This window comes from Ochotona curzoniae, unplaced genomic scaffold (assembly GCF_017591425.1).
Source record: "Ochotona curzoniae isolate NIBS_2020 unplaced genomic scaffold, NIBS_Ocur_1.0 scaffold_4506, whole genome shotgun sequence".
NCBI lineage: Eukaryota > Metazoa > Chordata > Mammalia > Lagomorpha > Ochotonidae > Ochotona > Ochotona curzoniae.
In genome coordinates this window covers 43,099,806-43,120,572 of record NW_024467119.1, presented here as the reverse complement: position 1 = coordinate 43,120,572, position 20,767 = coordinate 43,099,806, and the positions used below count along the sequence as shown (strand labels likewise).

The 20,767-nt window shown below is 36.5% G+C and overlaps 1 protein-coding gene across 4 annotated transcripts in view; it reads left to right on the top strand.

Moving 5' to 3' along the window:
- Positions 1-20,767, top strand: part of TBCK (TBC1 domain containing kinase) — a 173,593-nt gene that overhangs the window by 99,523 nt on the left and 53,303 nt on the right. For all 4 annotated transcript variants that reach the window (XM_040967204.1, XM_040967202.1, XM_040967201.1 and 1 more), the window contains one exon: positions 6,994-7,169. In XM_040967204.1, coding sequence (XP_040823138.1) covers positions 6,994-7,169 — 176 coding nt within the window. The remainder of the gene's footprint in view (positions 1-6,993; positions 7,170-20,767) is intronic.

Below are 20,767 nucleotides of genomic sequence, written 5' to 3'. Positions count from 1 at the left end.
TTAAAAATATTTGGTTTCAATATGCAAAAGATAGAATCAGCTCACATTTATTTGACAGTTGAATACTTTATGTGCTTAGGTTTGCAAAATACTTGAAATCAGATCATTTTCAACCTTGCAAATATTTTTAAAGTAATTGCCCACAAAACCAAAGAGTCAGAAACTATTATTAAAATTTTTCATATATGCCACTGATACTATTGCAAGTAAGAATGGATAGGCTGAAAATACTGTATCTGAGAATGACGTTTAGCAATTATTACTCCATACGTGTTTTGCTTTAACAATGTAATAATGCTCTTAGAGCACATTCTCCTCTGTGTATGTACATGAAACACAAAATGCAAGGAATATGATGTCGGCCTGTCTGAAGGGAGATCTTGAACAGAGAGAAAGTAACTTCCTTCATGTCCCTTACAAGTGTACAGTGAGTGTGCTTAGCATAAATAAACACATAAATACATAAATAAAATGCAAGAGAATGGACAGGAAAAGGAATGATATGCCAGGGCCATTCTAGGCTAATTATAGATTTTTAAATTTTTATTATTTTTTTTATTGGAAAGGCAGATATACAGAGAAAAGGAGAGACAGAGAGGAAGGTCTTCTGTCTGATGGGTCACTCCCCAAGTGAGCACAATGGCCAGTGCTGCATTGATCCGAAGCCAGGAGCCAGGAACTTTCTCCAGGTCTCCCACATGGATGGGGGATCCCAAGGCTTTGTGCCATCCTCGACTGCTTTCCCAGGCCACAAGCAGGGAACTCGATGGGAAGTGGAGCTTCCTGAATTAGAATCGGCGCCCATATGGGATCCCGGCATGTTCAAAGCAAGGACTTTACCCACTAGGCCATGGCACCGGGCCCAATTCTAGGCTACTTATTTTAAATAATGTAGCATAGATTAAATAACACAGACTTTTCTTAAGTTACAGGAAGCACACTTAATTACTTTGAAAAATTCAATCCAATTCAATCCTTCAGTACAAATTTTCAGTAATATGAAAGGTACTTTTCGAACCCGAACACAAGATTCTAGTTGACAAGGAAATCAAAGGCTCTTGTTCCGTTTCTGGTTCACCATCAAATGTAAGGGAGAGAAAATAATGTTTACAGCAGGCTCTACGTGGAATCTTCCAAACTGCCTCCTCATTTTTTTTCTCTGAGGTTTGCCATTATCCACACAGCTGCTTTGCATCATATCTACTTACTTAACTGCTAAATGAGGGAGACAATTATGTGTGAATGGAAAACAGTTTAAATACTCCTCTATCAGTAATGTTTATTACTATTTCCTTTTTATTCCTCATTAGCATTAGCCAGCAGAGATGATAGATGCTGTTCACATGTACCAGTAATTATATGCACATTTACTGGATTTAAAAGGCTGGGTAAATGAAAGCAAGGGCATAGTAACATATTGTGCCATTATATTATATTTATAAAATATATTCATTCAACATAGTATCTGGTGACTAGCTACTATGAATATATAAACATGTGATAAATGCATCTATGCATCTGTGTGTGTGTGTTTTAGTTGCTTATTACTTGTTCTTCATTTCTTTATACTGCCACTGAAAAATTCATGCACATTAATTTGTGGTTGACTCTATATTATTCCATCTGTAATTGTGTCAGATACTGCTATCTTAAGTTACCTGAAGTACATATGATATCACTTACTTGTTCAAGTAAGTCCTTTGATGATTTCTGAATTGGTTTTCTAATCTTTTCAGTTAGGGAATTTAGCTTCCCTCTCAGAAGTACTCTGAACACTCAGAGGAATTCAGTGACTATTCAATGTGCATGTGGATTTCCATATCTTAACTGAGGTGTGAGGGGGGAAATAGGAATGAGTTAGGACATGGCTGCCATTCAGATACTGCTGCAAGTGTTTCATGGGGCATAGATTGAGAAAATGAGGTACTGTTAGACTTTTGAGGAAAAGAATGACAGATTCAACTTCAAATTAGGCTTTAAGATTCTCTCTTGTTGTTTAGCTTCTCGTAGCTTGGGCTCTGGTAGAGTTTACTTTGAGGGCAAGACTTGCAAAGAAGAGTAAAGGGCTATGAGCATGTTTAACACGGCCTATTTCCCCCCAAAAACTGCCTAGAGCCTGAAAGGATTTCTTGTGATACTCATGATGTTTAAGCTTCATAAAATAAGTAAATGTATAGGAACACCAAAGGAAAACAATGCAGAAATATTACAGAGATTATATATACCATCAAGAAAGGCCAGCTTCTTATAAGTAGGGGCTTATGAAAAATACCAAGTTAAAACTAGGAAAGCAAGAACATAGCACATTGCTTTTGGGAAATGCACCAAAGCATTTTGCAGTGAAAAACTTACAGGCTTTGTTTTAGTGTTTTCAAGCTATGAAGCATCTAAATGTGGGTGAACTGGCTGGCATTTGGTCTTGACCACTTTTTATTAGACCCCAGGATCTGTAAGTTTACTCATTAAACATTTGTTTAGTAAACATTACTACATAGCATGCACAGCAAAGATGAGAACCATCTTGTAGGATGAGGAGCAAACACTGGATCTTTAAAAATAGCAAAACAGCAACACAGAGAAGTGTTGAAGCTACATATATATCTTAATGTAAGTAGTGTACTTATCAACCAGAGGGTAGATGAGAAGTACAGAGGTGGAGTGGCTAGAAAGTAATAATGCTGGAGGTGGTGATAAAATTGGTGGCCAAGTAAGCAAAATGCTGATTTCCGGGGGGCTTGAATGACACATTAGGTAATTTGGTTTTTATTCTCTTTGCAATTAGAAAATTATAAATGGAAAAACTACATGATTGTGTATGTCTTAAAGAAGCAGTTCTGGCTTTAGTATGGAAGATTGCTTATACACCTATAATATGCTATGAATCTAAACAATTTAAAAACAGAAGTTATGTAAGGATAAAGTTGACGGTGTACTAAAAGTGCCTATTGCATTTAGCTCTTTAACAAAATACACTCCACAACAGAGTCCTGGACATTACTAATGATTTAGGACTCTATACCTTATCAAGACAAACAGTTCATGAATGTGGATCAGAGTATCTAATTTTTTGAGTCTTTGGAAGATCTAGAATCTGTTTACTATCTATACGTCATGTCATCTCAGCACATTAAATGGTAATAGAAATACTGGTCTTAGAATTTATCTTTTTGAGGTAGGCATGTTTTATTTCATTCACCTCATTCTCTGCTAATGAGATAAGCAGATTTACATTTTATGTTTGTTCAGCAGTGAGTCCATAGAATTATTGTGGGAATAATTACATGCTGCATAAATACCAAAACTATTGCTTCTCAGACTTTTCGCTAAGATCAAGTGTAAAAAAAACCTATTTTCACTATCTTCCTTGAACAAATTCTCTTAATTTTTATTTCACGATACAGTTCCTCACCACCCCCTGTGATTTCTCCTATATTATTACAATAGCATAGGCCTTCATCAACAGTCACACAAGTCCATCATTCTGCCATTTAAGTGTATCATGACATTGTAGGTATAGACAATGTTGGGAAGTCCAGCATTTTATTGTCAAGATGTGTTTGCCAGTTTCATTGGTAGTCCATCTTTTATTTGGGAGTAGAGTTATACAACATATCTTCACTTGTCAGTGTGCTAGTCTCCATTATTCAGTTCTTCTAGATGAATATATGTATAACCATGTTTCCCCGAACCTCTATTGATCCTGTATTTTGTGTAAAGGTTCCTTCTATCAGAGACAACATATGATATTTTTCCTTTTTGAATTGGCTTATTTCACAGAGCATAATGGTCTCTAGTTTCGAGACCAGTGGATTATTAACAGGATGTATATCATTCTATAGTTTTGGATATTAACACAAATTATTCAACTATTCTATGTTCTAAGTCATGGTATATATTTTAACAACTAATATGACTACAACTCCAATCCTAACTTCACCAATCTGTTCTAGTTGTAAATTTCACACTAACACACATTTCACAGGAAGATACATAAACTCCATGCTTTCTTTTCTTTCCTGTTTCAATATTTAAGCATTTTTAATTTAAGCAAACTTTATGAACAATGATATGTATAGGTCCTAGAGAATTCAGCTTCTCTCCCTCCCTCTCAACATTTTGGCATTTATACATATCACCATAACTAACATTTCATCAAAGATGTAGACTATTTTTATTACTCAGAAAATTCCTAATGCAATCTGCTACTCAGTTCTCAGTGCTTGAGTAGCAACCACTGCTTTGGTTCAACAAATATGAGAGTTTTATCTGTTCTTGGCTTATCTTTAATAGTTATGTGGTTACTTATTCCCTACCTAATTCATAAGATAAAATAGCTAATTATCTTGGACAAAGGATGACATTAAACAATAATATTGTTGACAATATGATCAGACTATAAGGGGTAAGTAAATGCTTCATTCATATTGCCCAAATATCGGTTAAATTTCCTTTGTAAATCAAGATATTCCAGGGCCTGGCACAATGGCTCATTGGCTATGTCCTCACTTTGCCTGTGCGGGGACCCCATGTGTATGCCAGTTTGTATCCCAGTTGCTTCCCATTCAGCTCCCCACTTGTGACAATCAGGATTAATTTTAGTTAACAAAGACCAAAACAGCTATTCCTTGATCCTGGAAGGTAGAACATTTAAGGCTCAAATGCAGGAGGGAACCCAAGGGCCAGTGAAGAGACTGTGCCTCTCAGTAGATCTCTATATCAGTAGAGCCGAAGAAGAGAGGACTTCAGGAGAGAGAACTATTCTACCTATTAACTCCAAATGGAAATAGGAGATACACAAGGTAAAAGTGCCATTTCAGGAAATATTTCTTTGTAAAAGTAATTTTGCATTTTAATGTACAGTACATAAAGAACTCTTGAATTAAATTTTCATATGTTGATGTGCTTTGGAAGTATTTTGAGCTGGTGAGGTGAGTGAGAGTTCAATACTAACAACTGGCGTGGGATCAGGATGAATGCCAGGAACTTCTCAAGATTTCCTTTTTATAGTATTTGCGGGATATGTTGGTGTCAGATACAAATAGACATTTTCTTTTCCAATTTGTTTTAAATTCTGTTTTAAGGACTATTTGGACTGAAGTCATATAGATCACTGTTAACTTCAGCCTTTTGCTGGGTGACAGACATTTCAAACTGGTTTGAGTACTGGAGATGCAAAATCTTTATTCTGAATTCTTTTTGTGTTTTGATTCAAAAGTATTAAATAGACAAGCTTTAGATATCTGAAAAAGTTCCCTCTTTAACTACCAAATCTTTATCATAACTGTTTTAATTGAAAGTTCCCTGGAATAAATCAGCTTCTCTCTTTTTTTTTTTTTTTCAAAGCAGTGTAGAAGTGTCTTAAACTGATATTCCTTCTAGTTGGTACTTTCACAGTTCTCTTTGGGAATGTCAAGCTGAGGTGCCTTGGAGTACTTTCAAAAATACATTTCTTATCTTGACCATGGCTCAAATAAATAAAACTGTCTCAAAATTTGTCTAACTATATGTATAGTTTATTTATTAGGAACATATGGAAAGATGAAATCTAACCTTCTTGTGTATGCATGAAAGAACTCAGCTGTGAACTTGGCAAATATCCTCAATAACAGGCAAAAGAATGCTTAATTGAGTAACTGGTGTTTCCAGGCTCACAGGCCCTATTCCAAATCTAGAATGAATTGGGAAATACAAAAGATGCCTTATAACGTGTTAGTAACTTCTGACATTTCACTCTTGGTAGGGTAGCATCCTTAGCCCTAGTTTTTAAGATATGATGAGGGGCAGAGAGGAAAATTATAACATTTTTGTTGAAGAATCATTGTGTAAACTGTACAAGTATACAATGCCTACCACCTAATGTGTTCAACAAATGAGTTTTTGTTTTGTTTGTTTTGTTTTGCTTTGCTTGTTGTTGCTTCTCCAAAGATGATCTACCCTACAGTAGAAGGCAGCTTTTAATTTATGATGTATGCACAATCCATGGACTTTACATAATGCCTTTTTCCTTTTCTTCTATTGAGAGACATACAGAGAATATTTATCCTGTAATACATTTTATACATTTTTTTTTTTTACTGTTCATCTGCACTGACACTGGACTTGAACAGAGAAGGGAACAATATTTGCTCTTTGCTGGCTGTAGGAATGAAGAAGGAAAAGCTCACCATTGCTCAGCTCCTTCACTCCAGTCAGCTCCTTGATTTCTGCTGCTTCTGTGGGAATGCTATACTTTCTCCACACAAGAATGACTAATTCTTCATCAGGAATTCTGACCTTCTAAAAAGCTATATATTGTCAAATGTAAAAGTTGTTTTTGAGTTGTCATAACCAAACATCTTCAAAGATGCTTAGATTTAACTTCTGAGAAAGAAAGTGTTCCTATTGAATAGTTTATTTTAAAAAGTATTTAATCAAGTATCTTTAATCTCCGCATAAGACCTTCTTAAAGCTTTTCTGCAAATAACTGAAGAAATTATAAAGGAAGAGTGCCTGATTTGAGATGTTGACAAATTTTCCCTGGTTATTTTATATCTTATGTAATAAGTAGCAAATAAAGTCTCAGTACACTTTCCTGGAGGAAGTTGTGATCCCAAATTATTCTAGCCTCCTGCCTACCATCTCTGTTTAATTTTGGACAATTGAAAACATCATCACTGCAAATACGGCAGATTTTAAAATAAGGAACTGTATTATATTTTATGTTGTTTGAATAGTGATATACTGAAATAACCTTTTGTATATGAGTATATTAAATAAAATGTCAAATATGCACACAAAAAGCATAGCATATATTTATGTAAACATGCATATAATGCCATTTATCCCTTCACTGTTTTTTCTTATAAATGTATTGATTAATGTCTGTTGTTTTTCTAGTAACATTTTCTAATTAGTTGTCATATTAGCTATATTTGAATAAATACATTTAGGAAAGATACTGTTTTTTACACTAGCAAGGCAATCCAAATTCTGTTTTCCAATCTCTCTATCTAGAAATTGACATTGAACGCTGTGTGCGAGAATCAATCAACTTATTTTGCTGGACTCCTAAAAGTGCTACTTTTAGACAGCATGCTCAGCCTCCAAAGCCCACTTGTGACAGCAGTGCAGTCAGAAGCTCAGCACCTTACTTCTCGGTTGACTGTCCAGATCCTCCAAAGACGGATTTGGTAAGTGATTTTATTACTATTATCACTATTGTGGCCATGCCCTTTCAATGCATTTTTTTAACGTGTTTTATATTCATGCAAATATTTCAGAAAGTCTTTGTATCTATTTGGTTATACAATTAGGGAATTTTTTTCTGACATATTTCTCCAGGTGGTAAGTTTTGCTTTTTGTTTTATGTAATCGTAATATCTGTTTTTACTACCATTTGCAAGTAGAGAAAGACTTTATTGGAAGAAGCAGAGAGACTTATTGCCAAAAGCGGAATAGCATGCTAACAGTGAAACAAAAGCATATGGAAGTTTAAAGTGTATCAGTACATGGGACATGATGTTAGGTCACCAAACTTATCCCCACAGATTTAAGAATTATGTGAAGGATCATTTCATACTACCATGATATGAAGACAAATTTAAAAATTGGAATTATAGAAAATTTACACAGCATATATGTATATATATATGTGTGTGTCAGTGATTTCAATAATTTTTAAGTGTTTTCCCTTCTTGATATACCTAAAAATTTTAACTTTAGCTGCTAATTTCAATTATTTAATGTAATGTAGTTTTGTGAGTTTATATCTCTTTACTTTGTTGAATTTAGTTGTTGGTTCTAATGAATTTTTGAGTAATATTTAGTGTTTTGCGTATATAATATTGCATTATGTGCAAATACAGATCATTGTACTTTCCTTCCAATTCAGATGTTTTATTTCTTTCTCTTGCCTTCATGTTATAGCTAAGAATCCCAGTGCTTTGTTGAAAATAAGTGGCCAAAACCTTATTCTTATTACTTTGTTTTGTTTTTGTTTTATTATTATTATTATAGAGAAAATGCTGCCAGTCTTTTGCCATTGAATATATTTACTTTCAGTTGCTTTCATGTTGACATAATTTCTGTTCCAGTTAAGATTTTTTTAAATCATGAAATGGTTTTGAGTTTTTTTAGGTACTTTTAAAATTCTTTACTTTTCATGATACAGTTTGTTAGACCCAGGGATTTCGCTTCCCCTCCTCCCCCATACCTTTCCCCCCAATTTCCCCCTATATTGAAACAATGATTTAGTCCCTCAACAACAATCACAAATCTGTCATTCTTCTATTTAAGTGTATCCTGATATTCTAGGTATAGAGAATGGTATGAATTCCAGCATTCTCGTGTCAAGATGTATTTAACAGTTTCATTGGGAGTTCATCTTTTATTCAGCAGTAGAGATAAATACTGCAAAATGTCTCCATGGTATATTTGCCTCCATTATACAGATCTTCTAAATATATACAAATATATACCTATTGATCTTGTATTTTGCACGAAGGTTGTCTTCTGTCAGAAGATATCATATTTATTCTTTTGGGATTCTGTTACTTGACTGAGCATAAGGTCTCTAGTTGAGATCATTTTGTTGCAAATGTCATAATTTCATTCTTTTGAATGGCTGAGTAGTATTCCACAGAGTAGATGTACCACAGTTTCCTTATCCACTTCTCTTTCACGTAACACCTGGGTTGTTTTCTTGTCTTTGCTATTGTGGATTGTGTTGCTGTAAATATAGGATCACAGATCACTTTCTTATATGCAGATTTGATTTCCTTTGGGTATATTACCAGAAGTGAGATAGCTGGGTTATATAACAGATCAATATTTAGTTCTTTTTGTACTGTCCATACTGTTTCTCATAGTGGTTGTGCTAGACTACACCCCCACTTAGAGTAAAGTAGGTTATCTTTCAATTAAAATGTCCATATGTGTGTTTGCCTTTATTCTGCTTTAATTATCTGTATAATAATAATAAATTTTCCTATGTTGAATCTTTGTTACATTCCAGTAATAAAACCCAATTGTCCATGATGTGTATGTGCTTTTCAATGTACTGTTTAGTTCAGTTTCTAGTTATTTATTCAGTATTGTGTCAATGTCATGAAGGATACTGTTCTTTTAGTATCTTTTCCCTATAGTATCCATCTGGCCTTTATCTGTGAGGTGCTTGCTTCATGGGATGATTTAAGTGTTCCCGTCTCTTTCATTTTTTTTGGAAAAGTTAGAGAAGGATTTGTGTGTTAGTTCTTTAAATGTTTGGTAGGATTCACCAGTGAAGCCATTTGGTCCAGCATTTTTTTTGTCATTGGAAAATTGTTGATGAATAATTCGGTCTCCTTGCTAATTATTGGTCTATTCAGATTAACAGTTTCTTTAGGATTTTGCCTTGGTAGGTTTTTTTTGTTTGTTTTGTTTTGTTTTGTTTCCAGAGATTTGTCCATTTCAGCTGAGGAGTCATCTGGATTCCTGTTCTACTTTCTAAATTCTGTCAGCTAAAAATCTCTTGTTTCTAAACCTGCTACCCTTTTTCTAGGTATGGTCACCATGACCTTATGCTTACTCTTCTTTGTTGTTGTCTTCTATTATAGCATGTATTTGTTTTTTGTTTATATAAAGGAAGCAAATTTCGTGTGTTTCATTTATACAGTTCTAAGAGTATAATGCTACTTCCCACCTTACCCTGCCTTCCTCGCTGACCTCCCACCCTTCCCTCTCTTTCTTTTCTTGTTTTCCTTTGAGTTCCTACATTTTAGAGGGTTTTCACAGCATAAAGATACTAACTGTCGTACCCTCTCTTCCTCCTTTCTGCATTCTAACCCTCCCATCTCCTTTTCTTCTTTGATTTTTGAATTTTTTAAAGGTTTATTTTATTTTCATTACAAAGTCAGATACACAGAGAGGAGGAGAGACAGAGAGGAAGATCTTCCGTCCGATGATTCACTCCCCAAGTGAGCGCAACAGCCGATACTATGCCCATCCGAACCAGGAGCCAGGAACTTCCTCCGGGTCTCCCATGTGGGTGCAGGGTCCCAAGGCTTTGGGCTGTCCTCAACTGCTTTCGCAGGCCACAAGCAGGGAGCTGGATGGGATGTGGAGCTGCCAGGATTAGAACTGGTGCTCATATGGGATCCTGGCGCATACAAGACAAGGACTTTAGCTGCTAGGCCACCACGCCGGGCTCTGATTTTTGAATTTTACCATGTCATACTTTCAGTTTTTTCAACAGTCACAAGCTTAACCCTCAACTAAATAAAGATCTAAACAAGTATTAAGTAGAAAACTGTTCCTCAAGAATATAGACAAGGGCTACAAACAACAAGCCAAATCTCAAAATGTCGATTGTGCTCATATACATTTCTCCTTATGTTAGTTACTACATATCAGGGAAAATATGATATTGGCCTTTTGAGGACTTGTTTCACTAAATGCATTGGTCTCCAGTTACATCCATGTTGCTGAGAAAGACAGGGTGCTATTCTTTTTTATGACTATAGTACTCTACTGTGTGTATATATTTATTTATATAATTTCTTTATCCATTCATCAGTTGATGGGCATATGTGAGTTGAGCTGCTATAAATGTTGGATGCAGATAACTCTCATATTCTGGTTTCATTTCCTTTGAGTAAATTCCCAGGAGTGTAGTGGCTATGTAATATGATTGTTCCATTTACAGATTTCTGAGAAATCTGTCTTCCACAGTGGTTGCTTTAGCTTAAATTCCTACTGACACTGTATTGTGGTATGTTTTTCTCCACATTCTCAGCAGTATTTGTTATTCTTTGATATTTAGATGATAGCCACTCTTACAGGGTGATAAGAAACTCATTGTGGCTTTTATTTGCATTTTCCTGATGGCTGGTGATCCTGAGCATCTTGTCATGTATCTGTTGGCCATTTGCATTTCTTCCTTTGAAAAATGCCTATTGACATGCTTCGCACATTTTGAAGTACTTTTTTGTTGTTGAGTTTCATCCACTGCTTATATTCTGGCTATTAATCCTTTATCAGATGTGGCATTTGCACATATTTTCCCAGTTCTGTCAGTTTCCTCTTGACTTTGTTGAGCATTTTCTTTGCTGTACAGAAGCTTCTTCATTTGATGTAATCTGCTGCAGTATTAACCAGGAAGTGGTTTTCCATGCTGGTGTCTTGCAAAGTTTCCCTATGTTTGTCTCCAGTAATTTGATGGATTCAGGTTTTAGGTTTAGATCCTTGATCCATTATGAGTTGAATTTTGGGTATGATATAAGGATGGGATCCTGGTTCATACTTCTGTATGCAGAGACCCAGTTTTCCCAACTCATTTAACTGAAGATAATATTCAGTGTCTAGGAATTGATTTTAGCCCATTTGTCAAATATTATTTGGCTGTGGATATGCAGATTACTTTATGAGACTTTTAATCTGTTCCTTGGTCTACAAAGTCAATTTTTATGCCCATACCATGCTGTTTTTATTATAACTCCCTGAATATGTTTTAATTATTTGACATTGCTTTAGCTATTCAGGGTCTCTTTTGATGCCATGTAAATTTTACAGTCATTTTTTTCTAGAAACAAGAATCTACTTATAAATTGCTTTGGGTAGTGTGCATTTTGACATTAATTCTTCCAACCCATGAACATAGAATATTTCTCTTTTGTGTGTATGTGTCTTCATTAATTTTTTTTTATGGTAAAGCTCTTTTGCATCCTTGGTTCAATTTATCCCAAGCTATTTAAGTGTTTTTGACTGTTGTGAATGAGAGTGCTGTTACAGTTCTTTCTCAGCCATAACTTTGTGTATATAGATGTTATTGATGTTTGTGTGCTGATTTTATATCCTACCACACTTCCTGAGTCTCTTAGAAGGTCCAGTAGTCCCTCCATGAAGTCTTTTGGTTCCCCTATATATTGAATCATGGCATCTTCAAACAGGAATTATTTCACTTCCTCCTTTCCAAAGTATATCCCATTGATTTCTTTTTTTTTTCTTTTTTTTTTTTTTTTTTGCCTAGTAATTTCAGGACTATATTAGATAGTAATAATGAGAGCAGGCATCCTTATCTGGTTCTGGATCTTAATGGAAATATTTCCAGTTTTTGCCGTATTCACTGTGATGCTGGCTGCAGATTTACATATATTACCTTGATTGTGTTGAAGTATGTTCCTTCTAAGTTTGATTTGCTTATTTATTTTTGTCCTGAAAGTATGTTGTATATTATCAAATGCTTTTGTTCAGATAATTATATAGTTTTTATTTTTCAATGTATTAATGCATTGATTTGCATATGTTGAATCATCGCTGAATCACTAGGATGAATCCCATTGGGCTAGGGGAATGGTCCTTTTGATGTGCTGCTGGATTTGATTACCTAATATTGAGCTAGAGATTTTTTCATCTGTGTTCATCAGTGATATTGGTCTGTAGCTCTTTTTTTCTTGTAGCTTTTTTTCTGGCTTTGGAATCATAGTAATGCTGACCTCATAGAAGAAATGTAGGAGGCTAGCCTAAGAATTTGACTTAATAATTGGTATTATTTGGGACCCAGTGTTTCATTTGGATCCATTAACACCTGTTATAAATAGCTGGGTTTGCCAGTGTTTGGATGCATGCAGATTCTCTATGGTTACATCTTCATCTTCCTGTTGCATTGGTCCCTGAATATTTATATAATGCCTTTTTTGTCTTTTTACTTTTTTTTTAATTGAAAAAGCAAATTTACAGAGAGATAGAGAAGGATCTTTGACCTACTGGTTTACTCCTCAAATGGCTGCAACAGCCAGAGCTAAGCTAGTCCAAATCCAGAAACCAGGTCTCCCATGCGGGTTCAGGGTCTTAAGGCTTTAAGCCATACTCCACTGCTTTCCCAGAACATAAAGGGGGAACTGGATGGAGAGTGAAGCAGCTGGAACGTGAACCAGCACTCAAACAGGATATCAGCCCTTGCAGGTGTAGGATTGCCAGTTGAGCGCTCACACTGGCCCCCTTTTGTCTCTCCTATCAGTTCTGATCTCAAAGTCTATTTTGTTTGAGGTGAGTATGTTTGTGCCTGCTTTTTCTTATTTTTGTTTACATGGAACATCATTTTCTCTCTTTATGCTTTTCATCTGTCTGTCTGTGTATGTTTCTTGTAGGCAGCATATTGACGTATCTTTATTTTTAAAACATTCAGCCAGCCTGTATATTTTAATTGTAGAATTTCATACTCTTGTAGCCAGTGTTATTCATGGGTAGAGACTTGATTCTTTACCTTCTTGACCATTTTTCCATAAGTATTCCTATGTTTTGTTTGTGCTGTTCTTTGTACTTTTTCTAAAATGTTTCCTGACTTTATATTCTTTATGGTGCTGTTTTTCTTTGTTTTGGTGTATTGCATATCCTTAAGTATCCTTTGTAAAGCTGGCCAACGGATGACAAATTCTTCCAATTTGTTTTGGAAGGTCTTTATTTCCCCTCATATAGCAGAGCTTCACTGTGTATGCCATTTTGAATCAACAGGAGGTTGTTTATTTGTTTTCCAAGGTTGAACTGTTCCTCTCCATTCTATCCTACCTAAAGAGAAATATGCTGTCAGTTATTTTAAATGTAATATGACATTTCTTCAATATCTTCAGATCTTTTCCTTATATTTTAGTCTGAAAGTTTGAGTACATTATGTCTTGGTGGATTTCTTTTTCTGATCATGTCTACTTGGGAAGTGGGTGCCTCTTACTTGGATCTACGTTTTCTCCTTATTAGGGAATTTTTTTGCCATTGTTTATTAAATTTTATAAGCTATTTTGTTTTTCATTCTTTCAGGAACTCCTGAGCTGTGCATATTGTGTTGTTTGATGGATCTCATAGATAAAGAGTTGTTTACAGTTTTTCTTTTTTTTTTTTTTTCATCTGTTTACAAAGATTCATCTTTGTCTTCTAATTGGGACTTTTCTGTCTCATTAAGTCTATTTTGAAGCTTTCCGCTGTACTTTTTACTTAAAATATTGAATTCTTCATTTTTAATATTTCAGTTTGAGCTTTCTTTCATATCTAACTCCTGGAGGAATTGCTCACCTGCACCTAGATAGTTGTCTTTAACTCGTGTATTTGCTTCTGTGTTTTTGAATAATCTCACGATTGTTCTTTTTAATTCCTTTTCATAATCTTTATTGGTCTCTATCCTCATACTGTTATATGAAGTATTATGATATTCCATTTTGGGAGTCATATTATCACAGGTGACAAGGCTCTCACAGTGATGGAGTGCAGATTTACTCTGGCTTCTGAGCCTCCGCATCCACAGTGTGAGTCACCCTGACCCCAGGGCCAGCTGTCTGCCAGCAGAGGTCAGGTGGTGCTTTGTCCTGGCAAGATGAGAATAGTGCTTGGACTGGGGGAAGGAGAGACAAAAGCCATGTCTCCTACCTTCATAGTACTTATTGGTCACCTTGACCCCTTGCAACTTGCCAGGCTGGACTCAAAGTCAGTGGGAACTACAGATTTCTCTCTGAAACAAAATCCACCAGTGTCACACAGACCATAGCAGCCTCTGCTTGCCTTCGTCAGGGCAGATGGTACCACTCACCAGGTGACCTTATGGCGGGAGAAAGGAAAACAATATATCCTCCCTTCACGGAGTGAAATGGGAAGCCTTACCTTCTCTTGCTATTCAGGCCTGACTCAGTGGGGACTGTGGTTTTCCCTAAGACAAGATTTCTAGTGGCATGCAGACTGCTGCAGGCTGCTCTTAACCTGCTAGGAAGAGGTGGCATCCACAGCAGCCTCTAGCTGAGGAGTCACCAGTGGCATCCTGGAAGCCACTGTGTTTTTGTACAGTCTTTGCTGCTCCATGGAGTCTGTCTTCTGTCTGTAGACTTCCCAGTGAATGCTTCTAACAGCTGTCCTCTTGGAACATAATTCTATCCATGTTTTTTAGGTATCATCCTATGTTCTTTCCTATTCAGCCATCCTAGAGCTCAACAATTTATTAGGGAGTTTTATAGTTCCAAAGAAGTTTAATCAGCCCTTTTTAATGGATTTTGGATTGAATGTTTCCCAAGGAACTTGTTCATTGAGGGTGCATGTAGAAAGGTAGTGGGACCAAGTCCTAAATTCAGATGACGATGATTAATATGAGCAGTGATTCCACCATGTTCCAATTACAGCTATGCTGTGCACTTTCCAGTCTCAATGTTATTTCAAACAGACCTCCTCAAGCCTACAAATAGCAAGATTTGCATCATCTTACATAAACCCACTTCCCACAATTTGTCAATTCCTAATTTAGAGTATAATTTAATTGAACATATCAGAAAACTTTTGGCAGATGAAAATTATATATCAAGGGATAAACAAATTGTATTAGATTGTTTTGAATGTTAAACTGAACCACAGCTCATCTAAGAATCTCTATGGACCATAAACAAATAAATATAAAAAGAATGATTGTTATCTAAGGCAAGTGCATATAAATTAATTACAAAAGTATATCAATGCTTTTTCTGTGAATCTTCATAAATTTCCCATTTTGGATATCTGGTTGTTTCATTACATCAGCCTGAAGCTTAGAAAATGTACTTAGTGTCTTCTGAGTGTGTTTTAAACCATTTACCCTTGTTTTGTGTTGTTGATAAATTAGTCTGAAGAATTTAAAATTTGTAATTATATATTAAAGATATTATTTTTTAGCAGTCTGTTTCCCTGAATACTCTTTTTTTAAAGATTTATTTTTATTAGAAAGTCAGATACACAGAGAGGTGGTGAGAAAGAGAGGAAAATCTTTCATCTGTTGATTCACTCCCCAAGTGACAGGAGCTGCACCGATTCGAAACCAGAAGCCTATTCCAGGTCTCCCATGCATGTGCAGGGTCTCAAGGCTTTGGGCCATCCTCGACTGCTTTCCCAGGCCACAAACAGGGAGCTGGATGGGAAGTGGGGCTGCCGGGATTAAAACCAGCGCCCATGCGGGATCCCAGCATGTGCAAGTCAAGAACTTTAACTATTAGGCCACCATGCTGGGCCCAGCCTGAATATTCTTTTTATATTGCTTTTATTATTATTATTATTATTATTGGAAAGGCGGATATACAGAGAGGAGGAGAGAAAGAGAGGAAGATCTTCTGTCTGATGATTCACTCCCCAAGTGAGCGCAACGGCTGATGCTATGCCCATCCGAAGCCAGGAGCCTCTTCCGGGTCTCCCACGCGGGTGCAGAGTCCCAAAGCTTTGGGCCATCCTAGACTGCTTTCCCGGGCCACAAGCAGGGAGCTGGATGGGAAGTGGAGCTGCCGGGATTAGAACCGGCGCCCATATGGGATCCTGGGCATGCAAGGCGAGGACCTTAACCACTGTGCCATTGCGCCGGGCCCTCTATTGCTTTTTTTTTTTTTTTAAGATTTGTTTATTTATTATTAGGCAGGTTTACAGAAAGAGAGAAAAATCTTCCATCTACTGGTTCACTCACCAGATAACTACAACAGCCAGAGTTGTGCTAATCTGAAGCCAAGAGCCAGGGATTCTGCCAGGTCTCCCACATAGGTACAGGGTCCCAAGGTTTTGGGTCGTCTTCCATTGCTTTTCCAGGCCACAAGCAGAGAGCTGGATCAGAAGTGGGGCAACTGGGACACAAACCAGAACCCGTACGGAATGCCAGCACTGCAAGGTGCAGGGTTAACCAGTTGAAACATTGTGCCGCCCCCTCCCTGAATCTTCTTATCCTAACTCATTAAATTAGTAAGAAATTCGAGTTTTACAACCCACACACTTCTTGTAAATGGAATAATGGCCTATAAATACAAGAAACATAAGCCTTGAAACACCCAAAGCATGCGAGACATTTGTTATATTAGTGAGGAAATTGTTTTGTTTCTGGTGTTGTTTTTAAGTTGGTTATTAGAGAGAAAGGGACATGTTTAAAAAATTTGGATGTGGTTTGCTTGGATAGAAATCTTAATGGGAAATGTAAAAGAATTAAGTAAATAGTAAGTATCATTATCTTCAATGATAACAACACTTGTCATGATACAGGGTTTAGCATCCTATGAAGGATTAGGCCAGACTGGCAGCTGAACTAGTCTGAGTCAGTGGCACACTTCCCCACAGGCATCGAGGGTGTCCGACCGAGCATTAGCATAAGCATGTTTCAATTGTTAGAAATGTTAAGGTAGTGACAGTTTTTGTTCCTTTGCAATCTGATTTAACTCTGATTTCAGACCTCTCCTGATGCAATGCGTTTCATCCAGTAAATCTATAGTATGTATTTTCTTCATGAAAATACATGACTGACGGGCACAAATAAGGTGATTCCAGGTAGTTAATGAACTTCTGGGGTCCTGCACTGAGCTTTTCTTTATACATCCTCAAAATTCAAGAATGTCATTTGATGTATCACTGACATTCCATGCCATTTACCCGAAAATGGATCCCTGGCCAGTTCTACAGAAAGGCAAGTGAGGACAGACAGAGTTATTACACATGGAACTCAGTGGGTAACGATTTTCAAATTCTAGAGTATCTTTCAGCCCTTCTCAGGACTTCCTGTAAAATATGCAAGATAAGCCAGTTATCATATGAAATTCAATAATTATGTAAAACTATACTAAAATTCAGTTTCTTAACCTGATTTGTATAGGTTCTAACAGAATTTAACGAAGAGAAAACAGATAATGAAGAAGGAAGGGGAAAAAAAGCTTTTTTTTTTTTTTGTAGCATTCTAACATCTATTAGAGAATTGCTGTTAAGTGTGGTTATTTTGTTCCCCTAATACCAAAATGAGCAACTGGAAAAATAAAAAACATTAAGCTAAGATATTCCAAAATATGTCTGAGGTGTAGACTGCTAATGAGAAATCCTACTGAAATAAAGCAAGCATTTAGCAAAAGATAGATAAGTAGAATCCTCACAGATTTGACTTAATTATACTGAACTTCATGTTCATCAGAAGTATATTTGAAACAGTTTAAGATAAATAAAATGCCTTTTTTTCTTGGAAAAACTAAATAAGCCTCACTTTTCTAAATACTTCATAGTAAACTGAATTGCTTTATTTATTTGCAATACTTTTCTGTTTTTTTTTCTATGTTCAATGTTTTAGTGTATTTTTTTCCAGTACCCAGAGTTTTTAAACAACGTTGATTTGCTTATTTGTTTCTGTATAAGATTTAGGATTGGCTTTTCTTGTCTGTTTATCCTTGAGGAACGGTTGTTTTGGTTTAGTGTTGCAATTTACTGAAATTTGTAAGTATGAAAAATTAACATACATTACTGAATTTATTTCTTCCAAAAAACAAGATTATGTCTTTCTATTTATTCAGGCCTGCTTCAAAGTTCCTTTGGAATTTAAAAACTCTCCTGAATACTCTTATTAGTGGTTTTTCTAGATATTTTTGATGCATCAAGTACTTAGTGAAAGGTATTAGCCAAAAAGTTCCAAGGTTACCCTGTGCAATGAGGCTTATGGAAGAGCCAGTATACGGGAGGCAATTCTGCCACTGTAAGAACTAACTTGGAGTAAGTGAGCTGAGTCTTCAGCCACGCAGGCTGAGGTCTGCGTGCGGCTGCTCGGTGCTCACAGTGGCTCCTTTCGGTCTTCACTGATGTGTATGAAAGGAACACATTTCATCCGTACAATTTTTAAGAGCCTAATGGTGCTTCTCATCCTCCCCTCCTCTATTTCACCTTATTCTTAATTTTCTTTTTAATTTTATAGAGGCAGACTTTCAGTTTGTAATCATAACCTCACTCCTCAGTAAATAAAGAACACCACATGTGGGAAAACACTGTTCCTAAGAGTCCATACAAGGGAGTTTCCACTGCCGTCATCGTTAGCCATGTGCCTGTATACACTATGACATACTTCCCTATTATTTGTTCATTCTTCTCCAGAGCAATACTAATAGAAATAATAACGAGTGACCCCTTTTCTTACACTTAGATTTTATGATAGCATTTTGCTGTCTTTAGGCTTCAGATATAAATTTTGTGATTAAATTGTCATATATTCTGATTTTTAAATATTTTAAAAGCAAACTGTCTCAGAGAAGGGTGGGAGAAAGGAAGAACTAGAGAGCGAGAGTAGGCAAGAGAGAAACAATCTTCCATCTGTGGTTCACTCCCCAAATGGCTTCAGTGGCTCAGGCTGGTCAGATCAAAGCCAGAAGCTCAGGAGTTCATCTGGGCCTTTCACAAAGCTGGCCGGGACACAAGCACTTGGGCCATCCCCCACAGCTTTCCCAGACACATTGGCAGGGGGCTGGATTACAGTAGAGCAGCTAGCACTTGAACTTAGACTCATATGGATGATGCTGATACACTGAAGCTTAACTCACTGCCCCCAGTTGCCACTTACCATCCTGGTTTGCACAAGAATAGTGATTATAGGAAGCTCTGTGCTAACTTTATATGTAAGTAGAAGAAATAGGGTATTCAAATGTCTTGATACTCATTGCAGAAAATAGAAAAGTGTATTATGAATGACACAATGGTGACACAATGGCGAAAGTGTGATAAAAGTCTTTCATATATTCCCGTAACTATTGCCCTCCCCTCCCACCATGGATAATCGTAACGACATGGTATGGCTGTGATCAGGGAGGCACTGATGCCCAAAGATTGCTTCCTGAGCACCTGCAGGATGCTTGCCTTCACCTGGTTTCTATTTTTTCAAATTTCCCCATTAAATAAAAAGCATTGTTGCTTATAGAATATTGAAATCGATGTACGCAATGCTAACATTCCGGGTCTCCCACGAGGTTGCAGGGTCCCAAGGCTTTGGGCTGTCCTCAACCGCTTTCCAGGCCACAAGCAGGGAGCTGAATTGGAAGCAGGGCCACCGGGATGAAGACCGGCGACCATATGGGATCCCGGGCATGCAAGGCGAGGACCTTAACTGCTAGGTTATCATGCTGGACCGTATAGCGTTTTAATTATTTACTTTAGCACAAAAAATTCTGCCTAGACCTCCTTTTATCATATATTAATCCTCAGAGTGTAACACAGTGGTTGTCCTACTGCTTGGGATGCCCTCTTTGCCTGTTACCAACCCTAGATTCAAGCCCTGGATCCACTTCTGAGTTGAGTCTCCTGCAGATGTTCCTGGCAGGCGGCAGATGATGACGTGGCCAGGTGGGAGATCAGATTGCGTCCCAGGTTATTCCTGGCTCAGCCCTGGCTGTTTCAGGCAGTAAGCCAGCTGATCTCTGGCTCTGTTTCTTTGTATGCCTCTCTACTTTCAAATAAATAAAACTTTTAAAATACGTGAGGACTCCTTTTCTTTTTCACTTTAATTTAAATCCATTAGCCTGCATTAAACCAAAAGGAAAATATGAAGATTTATTTTTTAACTTTTCAACTTTAAAACTGAATATAGGTTAAATAAATATCAATAAGCTATCTTTTCATTGTAATATAATTTTAGTAATGATTGTCATGTTTGTAAAATAGATTGTCAAATTTTATCAAAAATTAGTTTTTCATGCCTATTTGCCGTTTCAATCTGAAATTCTTATCATACTTTAAATTAATTGAAAAATTACTTGACTTCTGAGATGCTTTTACTCATATTTTCACTGATAAAATAGGAAATAGTGGACACTGACCAATTCATCAATATTATAAATAATCTTCCATAGTTGTCAGGTCATATTTTGTTATATACTATTATAAACTTATACAAAATCCCAGTGATCTCTGGCCTTAGGGTTGGCTTGTTTCTGTGATGTCATGAAATGGTTTCTCCACTGATCTGAAGTCTGAAATAGTCACAGCTAAGTATACCACAAACATGGATGCTGTGTACCACATTCTCTCCGTTATTGTCTGGATG